General features: G+C 36.9%; 1 protein-coding gene across 1 annotated transcript; it reads right to left on the bottom strand.

The window, feature by feature from the left end:
• Nucleotides 1-1,678: 1,678 nt before the first annotated feature.
• Nucleotides 1,679-2,611, bottom strand: LOC103656258 (olfactory receptor 145-like). Its single transcript, XM_008683617.2, has one exon. It carries the CDS (start codon nucleotides 2,609-2,611, stop codon nucleotides 1,679-1,681), a length of 933 nt encoding a protein of 310 aa, XP_008681839.2.
• Between the last annotated feature and the right edge of the window lie 8,932 nt (nucleotides 2,612-11,543).

Raw genomic sequence — 11,543 nt, 5'->3', positions numbered from 1 at the left:
AACACCTGTTTTTTCCTGTGTTGTTAGTTTTTGTTGTTCTGATAAGTCTAAGATTGTATCTCATTGTAGTTTTGATTTGGATTTCCCTGATGATCATGATGTTGGGCATCTTTTCATGTGTCTGTTGGACGTCTGTGTGTTTTTGGAGAAATGTGTGTTCATGTCTTCTTCTGGGTTATTTGTTTTTTGGGTGTTGAGTTTGATAAGTTCTTTATACATTTTGGATACTAATTTTTTATTAGATACGTCATTTGCAAATATCGCCTCCTATTCAGAAGTTACCTTTTAGGCCATATGCACCCCAATGTTCATAGCAGCATTGTCCACAATAGCCAAAGTGTGGAAGGAACCGAGATGCCCTTCAACAGATGACTGGATTAAGAAGTTGTGGTCCATATATACAATGGAATATTACTCAGCTATCAGAAAGAACAAGTTCTCAACATTTGCTGCAACATGGACGGAACTGAAGGAGATAATGCTAAGTGAAATAAGTCAAGCAGAGAAAGACAACTATCATATGATTTCTCTCATCTATGGAACATAAGAACTAGGAAGATCGGTAGGGGAAGAAAGGGATAAAGAAAGGGGGGGTAATCAGAAGGGGGAATGAAGCATGAGAGACTATGGACTATGAGACACAAGAGTATTCCGTAACTCCCATTATCAAATTCATTTTATTTTAATTTTGAAGAAGTAACATTTCATTTGAGCCAGTCATTTCTGAACTGTACTTGCCCCCAAAGTCTTCTCTTTCCCAATGGAAAAAAATTAAAAACCATCAAACCAATTTCCTAAACAAACAAACAAAAAACAAAAGCAATACCCACCCTGAGGGAAATTCATGTATCACCCTGGAACAAAGCACTATCAATGTTCAAATTAGAAATGCTTTTTTGTTTTCCATGCTTATGGAAACAAGAAGAAATAGAATAAAGTAGAAGCAAAGAAATAGAATAAAGTAGAAGCAAAGTACACTACAAAGGGTGATAGACTTGTAGTCAGAAGACTAAGAGTTTAGTCTGTGGTTTTCCTTCAGAAGTCAGAGTACTGTAGGTCACTAGTCACTTGAGCTTTATTTCCAATCCATGCAATAAACATATCTTGACAACCTGTTATGTGCAGGGTTGACCATGCAAAGTTAAGAAAACTCTTTGCAAAAGAAGGCGTGATGCAGTGTTTACAGATGCAAAGTCCTTTCTACTTGACAGTCTTTATGGAACCTTCCATCTCTGGTGTTGAAAGGGACACATTCTTGTTCAGTGAATGCTGGAAGGTTGAGAGTAGGAACACATCGTCCACTTCATGCTGCCAAGGTAAGTGGCAGATAAGACATCTTTAATGACAGTATGTCACCCGAATGTTCCTTGATTTGATCATTTGTAGACAAGTCTTCTATTTCCAGAAAGAAAAATAGAAGTTCAAAATGATAAAGAGAAAAACAGGAATAAATTTCTTTCTTAATATTATTACTAAATGACAAAAAAGGGAAAAGAAAGTGTGCAAATGGTGAAGAAAGAGAAACCTACTCTTCAATAAGCAAAAATAATATATTGAAAGAACATTCACCTTTCCCTCAACATGATAAGAAAGAAATACGATAAGCAGGCTGCCAATTAAATTACTGTAATTAAAAACAGACTCCTTGTCCTGTACTAAGTGGAGACACTGATTCTGATCAAAACACACTCCTACTCACAGTTTTTCTCAGAGCAAGTTTAACATCTTTGTTTCTCAAGCTGTAAATGAAAGGGTTCATCATGGGAACCACATTGGTATAAAAGACAGAGGAGATTTTCCCCTCATCCATAGACCCAGCAGAAGATGGTTTAAGATACATAAATGCACCTGATCCAAAGAAAAGAGAAACAGCAACTATGTGGGAGCTGCAGGTGCTGAAGGCTTTGGACCTGCCCTCAGTGGAGCTGATGCGCAGGATGCTGGAGAGGATGAAACCATAAGAGACAAAGATGGTGACACTGGGCACAATCACATTGATGCCCACCACAGTGAAAACCACCAGCTCGTTCACATAGGTGCTGGTGCAGGAGAGCTGGAGCACAGGTAGGATATCACATAAATAATGGTTGATGGTGTTTGCATCACAGAAGGTCAGTCTCAGCATGCATCCTGTGTGAGCCATGGCACCCGAAAATGCCATCAAATATGAACCAAGCATAAGGCTGGAACACACTTTAGGGGACATGACAACATGATACAAAAGAGGGTTACAGATGGCCACATAGCGATCATAGGCCATTGATGTCAGCACATAAGCTTCAGAAATAGCAAAAAAACAGAAAAAGTAAAGCTGGGTCATACATCCCCTGTAGGAGATAATATTCTTCTTTGATGTGAAGTGAGTCAGCATTTTGGGTGTAAACACAGAGGAATAACAGAGATCTATGAAGGAAAAATTGAAGAGGAAAAAGTACATGGGGGTGTGGAGGTGTGAGTTCAGCATGATTAGAGTTATCAAGCCCATATTCCCCAACACAGTGACCACATACATGACTAGAAACAGGCAGAAAAGGGGGAGCTGGAGATCTGGTAGGTCTGTGAGCCCCGCCAGAATGAATTCAGTCACAAAGGAAACATTTCCAGGAGCCATTCTTCTCTAAGGGGATCTGTGAGCACAGAAAATTAGGGTTACATTAGGAAACATCTTACTTCTTCTTGCAAGATCTTCTACTAAAGAGAGTGTATGCACTGGAAATGCCGGAGACTAGCGCAACCTAGACACATAGAATCTGCCTTTACCACTATCATGATCCTGAGGGACACTAACTCTCTCTTTATTAAAGATTTTATAAGCTAAATATAGCAAAGGGCATCACAAACTTAGCCTAGGGAGGCAAGTCCACTGAACTTGACCTCTGGAAACGTGACTGCTGGAAAAACCAAGGGAGAAGTTGGGACCAGGACAGAATCATCCTTCTTGAATCTATTTCCTCATTCATTTGACCCTCCCCTCACCAATAAAATAAGAGGCAGAATCCTTAGCAACCCCGTGCTGGCCTCAAGTGCAGATTACCCTTGATGGAGTGAGAATTAAGAACACTGTTTCTACCTAAATGAGGGACCAGGGTCTAGGGGAGGTTGAGTTACTGCCATATATCACAGAGTAAAAGCCATAAATCCAGAAGAGTGAGAGTTCCATCCAGAGAGAGGGGACTTACTGATGGAGATACTGCATCCCCTGTACCCCCTAATCTCTGAACATTCTCTCATCTCCCTCTAACACATTCTCCTGCCAGGTTCACTTGAATGTTAATACTGCACAGAATGGGAAAGAAAGTGGCATATCTCAGACCTCTGAACTTCCATCTCAAAACAAGGAATGTGTTACAAATGGAATTCAGATACTCACCCTCCTTAGGTCAGAAAACCTCAGTGTTCTCTTATCTTGGTATTTACCCTCGTAGTCCTGGAAAGACAATTTCAGGCTCGGAGGCTTTGATTCTAAGAGGATTCGCCTGACTTAAATTCAGATATACCCTTGAAATCTTTCTGATCATACTCTCTGATTATGGCTTCGAGTCCTCTTGAGAAGCAGAGAAAAATAAAGCCTTTATTAGTATCACATTTACTACTTATTGGACATGGATTTAAAATGAGTTTAAGGGTATAACACACTTGGTTCTAAACACGGTAGAAGCTTGCTCAGTCTTTTCCTCAGGGAACAGATTTTATGTGTAAACAAATAGGGAGATTGTGTACCCTGGGCCATGACATGTATTTAGTTCCTTAGGGACTCAATATTTCACTCCTCTTCAGTCACTCTAGGGATTGTACAGCCCCAGATTCAAAGTACAATCCCATCTTCCCCTTACCTTCATCGCTGAAGGCAAACCTACTGTGTTTTCTCACCCCTTCTTTGTTCACATAACCTAAATGGAATTGTTTCCCTAAATGGAGGGTTCTGCCTCCAAGCTCCCTTATTTCTTCATCTCAAATCTTTCAAAGATTGCAATAACTCAGTTGTTCTCTCTCCTGGAATATCTCTAAAATAATTTGCAATTCCGTATGTTCCTTCTCAAGTTTATACTTTAATCACCTACTGGAAATTTCTACCTGGCCTGCTTACTATCATTTTATGCAACACTCGGTAACTGGGGTAATCAATTTCTACTTCTCATAGAAAAGAGTAGGGGCAATGGAGTTAGCGGGTGTGCGTATGAATCCTATCTTCCTATTTCCACTTTTGAAATAATACCTTGGGCAAGTTACTTAATTTCTGTTTCTCTAGTTCATTTTCGTAAAATTAGGATGACAAAAATAGCATCTCTTTCATTGGGTTGTTGTCATAATTAAATTTTTATTTTATGTGTTTAATGTTTTTATTTAAATTCCACTTAGTTAAGGTACAGTGTAATATTAGTTTACGATATACAATATAGTGATTCAATACTTCCATACCACCCCTGGTGCTCAACACGTCTTCATCCCCATCACCTAGTTCACCCATCCCCATCCACCTCCCCTCTGGTAACAAGCAGCTTGCTCTCTATAGTTAAGAGTCTGTTTCTTGATTTGTCTCTTTCTCTCTCTTTATTTCTCTCTCTCTCTTTAGTAATATAGTTAGAACATTGTCTGGCATATAATAAGAGTCAACAATTGTCACTGGTTATTATTTATATCCTCATGAATACCTCATAATACTCATCAGACATTTTTTTCCCTTAATTCCTGTGTTCCCCTATAAACTGTAAGTTCTATAAGGACAACATCTCCTCTCTCTTGCTTAGTACTTTGCTCCTGGGGTTAAGATCAGTGCAGAGCATATAGAAGAAATTCAGTAAATATTTCTAAAGATCATGTTGTCCTTTGGCTGCAAACCTCCAGAACACATTCCACATTTCTCACTAGTGCTAAGCAATAGTGTCTATGACCACAATGACCTCTATCCTTGTCCCACAGCCACCACACAGCTTCTTCGATTTTAACTGAACCATACTGCTAAACTGTAGTACCTCCTATTATTCTAGCATTTTCCCACATAATTCCTCTTATTCAATCATGTACACTGCTGCTAGAATAAGCGTTGAAAGCAAAACTCTATCCCTCCTTAGTTTAAGAACTTTCAGTGGTATTCCATTACCCATTGGGCAATTGATATTTTGTAACAAAAGTATAAGTCTCAAATTATTATAAAGTCTTAGATAAAATGGAAGAAGAAATTGAGTCAGAGTTCTACTTAGTAGAAAGACTTGAAAGAACTATTTTGATTGAATATTTTGCACACATTGAGTGGATACAATATTTTAGCCTTCTCACAAATATAAGAAAAAATATCAGAGAATGTTTACATTTCAAAGACCATAGGGAATAGTAAACAAAGATCACAGTCTAGGGGAACCAAAGATAATAAGTAAAATTTAAGTTTAAATCTGCACAAACTCACTTTCTCATCATGATAAATTAGTTTCTCTCTTCAGTGCTTCCCAAAAAGGATTAAGAATCTCACGAAGATGTTCATTTGCTTAAGTAACATTTTTTTAAATTTAATATCTTGGGAATGCAACCGTCAACCTATGCTACTACTTAGAAAGTTTCTAGCTTCAAGTTACAGAGTGCTCAATTAAAAACCCATTTTAAATAGGAGCTTATTTCTCTCACCTAGCAATAAGCCTAAAACTAGATTATCCTAGGCTTCCTTTAGCAACAAATCACTCTCATCAAGGATTCAATCTCTTCCATTTCCCCATCCTCAGTTTGTTGTCCTTCATTCTCAGGCTTATCATCTCATGCTCACAAAAAGGTTGCCAGAGCTCCAGGAATGACATCTAAACACCAGTATATCCAAAGAATAAAGCAAGCAACAAGGCAAAAGAAATCTTTCACATATCTCTGCATAGCATGAAGTAAATCATCTCCAGATGCCAATAGATTATTTCCTTTATGTCTGGGCAGTCACGTGGCTATGCCTCAAGGGCAACACAGCTGCAAGGAAGACTGACAAAAATGAGAATCTCCCATTTTCAGCCTCTGTCAAAAAAAGGAGTTTCTGTCATTAAGAATACTTGGAGGATAATACCTATTGGATAGAGCATCAACACAGTCTGCCACCAACAAAGAGCTTGTAAAAGATATTTGTAATAGGGGTTGTGTTTTTCAGCTTAAATATAGAATATAATTGTTATTTTTTAAGTAATTTCACTGTTTTAAGCTTTAAATCAACCCAATTGCCTCGAGATATTCAAATGATGTTATAAATATATTTTTGTCTGTGTGTGGATAAGTAAACACATATAAGTATATATTTACACATACACTACTTACACGTATGTGGTGAGGAGAGGAGGAAGAGCATCATTCTATAATATGAGAGGGTCCTCCTATTAGTGAAAAAGCACCAGACACTGAATGTTTCAAACTGTGTAAAATAGTGTCTCCAAACAGAAAACAATAACTCATGCTACCACAATTATATATATATATGGTATTTTTGATGGCAACGTCCTAAAAGAGAGAGATGGAACAGGTTGGTAGGCACTAAATATCTGACAGATTGAAATTAAGATTATACCTTTTGAAATTTTAATTTTAGGTTTCTTTGAAGTATCTTTTTACCTTTCTATCTCTTGTTTAGAATCTTCCTAATAAATTGTAATAATATTTGAAACTGCTATAATAACTAAATTATGTAAGAAAAGGGAAATTTTATTATGTCGCATTTTGGGAAAAGATCTAAGGTAAACAGAAAATTATCAATTATATAAATTGGGGTTAAAATCTTGTTAAGAGACTCCACAACTCAGACACCTAGGTGAGTCAGTCAGTTAAGCATCTGCTTTCGGCTCAGGTCATGCTCTCAGGGTCCTGGGATAGAGTCCCACATTGGGCTTCTTGCTTAGTGGGGAGCCTGCTTCTCCCTCTACCTGCCACCATCCCCCTCCCAGTTTGTGCGCTCCCTCTGACAAATAAATAAAACCTTTAAAAAACAAAAACAAAAAAACCCTCCACAACTGCTTATTATATTAAAAAGGAGACACTGGGATCCCTTCAGGGGCATTCTTGTTCCAACCCTGGCTCCCATTTGAAGAAGGTCTGATTATAAATAAGAAAGCTTCAAGTGAAGTTATGAGGTATTAAAAGCAGATCAAAAGAATGGAAATCCTGTGAGTAAAGGTGATGAACAATTACATTTCTGGAAAACAGGCCTCAGAAATGCGCCCTAACAAATCCTACAGTGTCAGGACACATGTATTGGTTAAAGAGAGGTGCAGTAATCTGGAGTTCAAGGTATTTGGGTATGACTGTCCTACCAACGACCCACTTAGAGGAAAACTCTTTTTGCCTCTGATATTTGTTAGATCATAAATTTTCTAAACAGCCTAGAACATTACTCATGATAAAGGAGAGAAGGAACACTAGATCTGCTGATTCGCATAAAGGATCTTTGCCCCCCCCCCCCAAAAAAAAGGTCCTGGTTGCTTTTAGGAGATAAACTGTAGGAGGCAATGGAAGAAACGGGCATTTAATTAGGAAGGCTTTGCATTAATGCTAGTAAGAGACAAGAGTTTCTCAAATCAAGGTGGTAGTGTCATAGTTGTGATATATTGGGTAGTTATGTCTATATTATATATATGCTTTATGTGTATGTATATCTTATGTATTATGTTTTAATCCAGTACTCCATTTCACTTAGTAAAGTCCAACTTTCACAATTACCAACAATTTCCACCACGATCTTGCCCCTTGTTACATGTCTGTCCTTGTCTCCTTCAACTCTCTCTCTTACTCCTTTTATTCAGTACACTAGCCCTTTCTGTATTCTCAAACATGCCGGAAGTATCACCTCAGCAGTTTTTGCACTGGACACAATCTCCCTTAAAAAGATATTTTTCCAGGGGTAGCACTGGGTGGCTCAGTCAGTTAAGTGTCTGCATTTGGCTCAGGTCATGATCTCAGGGTCCTGGGATGGAGCCCCCCAGTAGGCTCCCTGCTACAGTGGGGAGTCTGCTTCTCCCTCTCCCTCTGCCCTTCCCCCTCCCTGCTTGTGCTCACATGTGCTCTCTCTCAAATAAATAAAAAATTTTAAAAAAGATATTTTCCCAAATACTCATTGAAACATCCCCTTCTCAATGAATTAGGATCCATGTCCAATTTATCTTTGTATTCTCAATATTTAATACACTTCTTGACATAGGATTTTTCCTCTCTTTGGATTGCTTCTTCTTACATGCCAGATAGCTGGGATGTGGCTACTATGAGTCAGTCTCTTAAAATGCAAGTTTACTTTGACCAACTTTACAATATTCTATTTGAAGAGTCTGCTTAAGAGCTACTATTTAAATAAATGACATATTTTTATTTTAAAATGAGAGAAAATATATGGCCATAAAACTGGTTGGGTTCATGGAGGAACACATCGGCCTCTTTATCTCCTACTAAGGGAAGCTGCGTCTTCAATAATTACTTTCTTTTAGTTCCACGTTCAATTTCCCATTCATTTTGATGAAGTATTTGTAACCTATTGTACCTCAGGAAATTAAATTTAAAAAAAGAATTCTAAATGTAGATACAGAACCTAGCCTTCAAGGTCTCAATTAATACTTTGACAACAGGTCTAAGTCAAAACTAAAATTGTATAGGAAAAGGCTGAAATGAAACAACGACCTAGATAGATATGGAAACTCAGTTTATTAATAAAAATGAATATTGTTACATTTAGTGGTGATTAGGTAAAACTAAAAACAAAAGCCATGTTTTCATTTCTTCATTGTATAGCAGCTAAATGTTTACTAATGCTTATCTGTTTGAATAAAGTCATATATTCTGATCAAGGAGAAAACTCCTGTTTTAAATCTCATGAATCTCAGTACTTGCTTAAAGCTACCAAGTGATTCTACGTGCAAAGAAAAAAGAATCTGAACGACTAAATGAGAGGACGCCACCATATGAAATCTCTTGTAAACCTTAATCAAACACCACTATCTTGCAATTCACTACAACCACTGTACGCACCATACCTATAGTTCTGCCGCTAATTATTCAAATAAATTATATGAGCACCTATAAGGTACTGGAAAATGAAGAATTAACAATTAATGAAGTAATTGTTACCTTCCCTTCTCTGAGAAGAGATGCCCAGGGTATTCTTCACTAGAAACTGGGATTCTTCAACCAGATATCTAGTCACTGAAGCTCACTTGACTGAAATACAAAACTAGCTAAAATGCTTAGATTACAATAGATTGCCTTGAGTATAGTCACCAATGCTATTTTGGAAATGTAAGAGTCAAGCAGATTTTTATATTTATGCATGTACATGTACATGTTTTTGTATATATGACTTGTGCATGGACATGTCAGCAAGTGAATGTCTGGCAAACTCTCCATAAACGTCAGGACTATGTCTGGCTGGTCCATAACAATCAAAATGCACATCAACAGATCTCTAACACAACAAGATTTGTAGCTGCTGAGTCTAGCTGGTAGCGGTAGGTTTTCTGACTGAACAGACAAGACCAGTTTCTTGAGACCCTCAGATTGTAGGTCAGCTCCACCCGCCATTCTCACTGAACATGTATCTACTCTTCTTAGAGGGGTGAGAAAGTGGAAAGACCTACTTCTTTTCTTCCTTATGCCGGAACATAGTTGGTATCAAGTACTAAAATGCGGTTTTGTTTTAACCATACTTTTTGAGTACGTGCTCTACGCAAAGACCCACTTGTTTCAAGAAGGAAAAAAGTCCACTTTATTGAGATTGACAAATGAATATAAAGAGGATTTATAATACAATGTGACACATGCTACAGTAGAACCAAACACCAATGGGATGCAAGCCAAAGAAGTTTACCTTGACCTAGTCTTAAGGAATCAGAAAATGCTCCTGAAAAGGTAAGGCGAGGGGGCAATAGGACACAGAAAAACAGGAGGTAGTGATTTCAGGCAGGGGAAAAAAGTATGGGACAAGGGTCAAAGGTACATCAGCTACAATACCAATTTTCCAAGATATGAAAGATAATTTTTCACTCTGAACAGTTTAACCCACAATTACTTATCTAGTATGTAGAACTCTAATTTTTATGCGCTACAATTCCAAACTTCAGTTTCAATAAACAAGATTCATAATTCATTGGTATAAATACCTATGACTTGAGGTTTCTTTGAAGAGTAGAAAGGATTTTCAAAATTTAGGGACTAAATAAGTGCCTTTTTTGGTGACTGGGTATTAGATGATTCTTGCCTAACTAAATGAAAGAGCAAATGAAAAAAAAAAAAAAAACCACCGAATCACAGCTTGAGTAGACTATTACCGAATTGGGAAATGAATTCATATATTCAAGACTGATTTCTGTCAACGTAATGTTAATCCGTTCATGTTTCCTAATTTCAGTATCAGTGAGGAGTGAGCACTTGTTTTTGGCCCTTATTTTATATAATTGTCCATTTAGTTTTAGTTTTTCATGTTTTTTTTAATCTTTATCTTTCTTAGCAGTAACTGCCAAATTGTTCATTTTACCTACCTTTTCATCAGCACATTTCATAATCACTTTTATAAATCAAATAATTTATAAAGTACAAATAGTGACCTAATTTTAGAAAGATAAATCCCATTTAGAGTATATACATACAGAGACCAAGGGTCATTGACTTATTCACTCTCCACTTTACTGAGTATGGGCAATTTCCACCTTCAGACTCAGATTTATCCTTACGTCCAAAAACAATGCTTATCCAGGCAGTCGAGATTATAAAATGCATTCATCCAATATGGTGGGACTCATCACAAAATTACTGCTGAGTCACCTTTGAACTTGAAGTATATTTGTGATACCTGATTCTGATTCAGTCACTATGTTTTATAATATTTTCAAAAACTGAGGTTGTCTTTTCTCTATGCTTAAATATTGCCATATTTCTATATTTTCAATGGTTTTCATTACTGGTATCAAAAATAATGCCTAAGGAAATTCTTTAGGGAAAGACCATGGAGAAAGTAGACAGAATTCAGATAATGAAGTTATATGACATGGATTATATAGAATGAGATCTATACCCTTTTTACCACACCACCAACCTAATACCCAGATGAGAGAAATTCATGTGTCATCCTGGAACAAAGCAGAACCAACCATCAAACAGAAATGAAAGATAGTTCATTTTTTTTTATAGTTCTTTTTTTTTATAATAATATTTTTTATTATGTTATGTTAGTCACCATAAAGTACATCCTTAGTTTTTGATGTACTGTTCCATGATTTATTATTTGCGTTAGTTCTTGTGTATTGAAACAAAAATCATAAAGAGGAAGCAAAGCATATCACAAAGAACAGTAGACTTGAAATCAGAAGACTAAGAGGATACTCTACACCTTGTCTTTGTGCAGCTGTGTGACTTTGGGTAAATCATTAACTATTCTGAGCTTCACTTTCCCATCCATATGGTAAATATGTTTTGTTGATCAGTTATGTGCTACTTTGACTGTATAAAAATAAAAACAAAGAAAACCAACTCTTTGCCAAAAGAAGCCTGCTGCAAAATGTTTACATAAACAAAATGGATTAAAAATAATAATCTTTATGGAAACTTCA

This window comes from Ursus maritimus, unplaced genomic scaffold (genome assembly GCF_017311325.1).
Source record: "Ursus maritimus isolate PB19 unplaced genomic scaffold, ASM1731132v1 scaffold_16, whole genome shotgun sequence".
Lineage (NCBI taxonomy): Eukaryota > Metazoa > Chordata > Mammalia > Carnivora > Ursidae > Ursus > Ursus maritimus.
Note: the sequence above shows the minus strand (reverse complement) of the source record. Positions and strands in the feature narration are given on the sequence as shown.

Bases quoted from the DNA above. Each gene is read 5' to 3' on its own strand.
- LOC103656258 (XM_008683617.2), bottom strand. From the start codon at position 2,611: ATGGCTCCTGGAAATGTTTCCTTTGTGACTGAATTCATTCTGGCGGGG.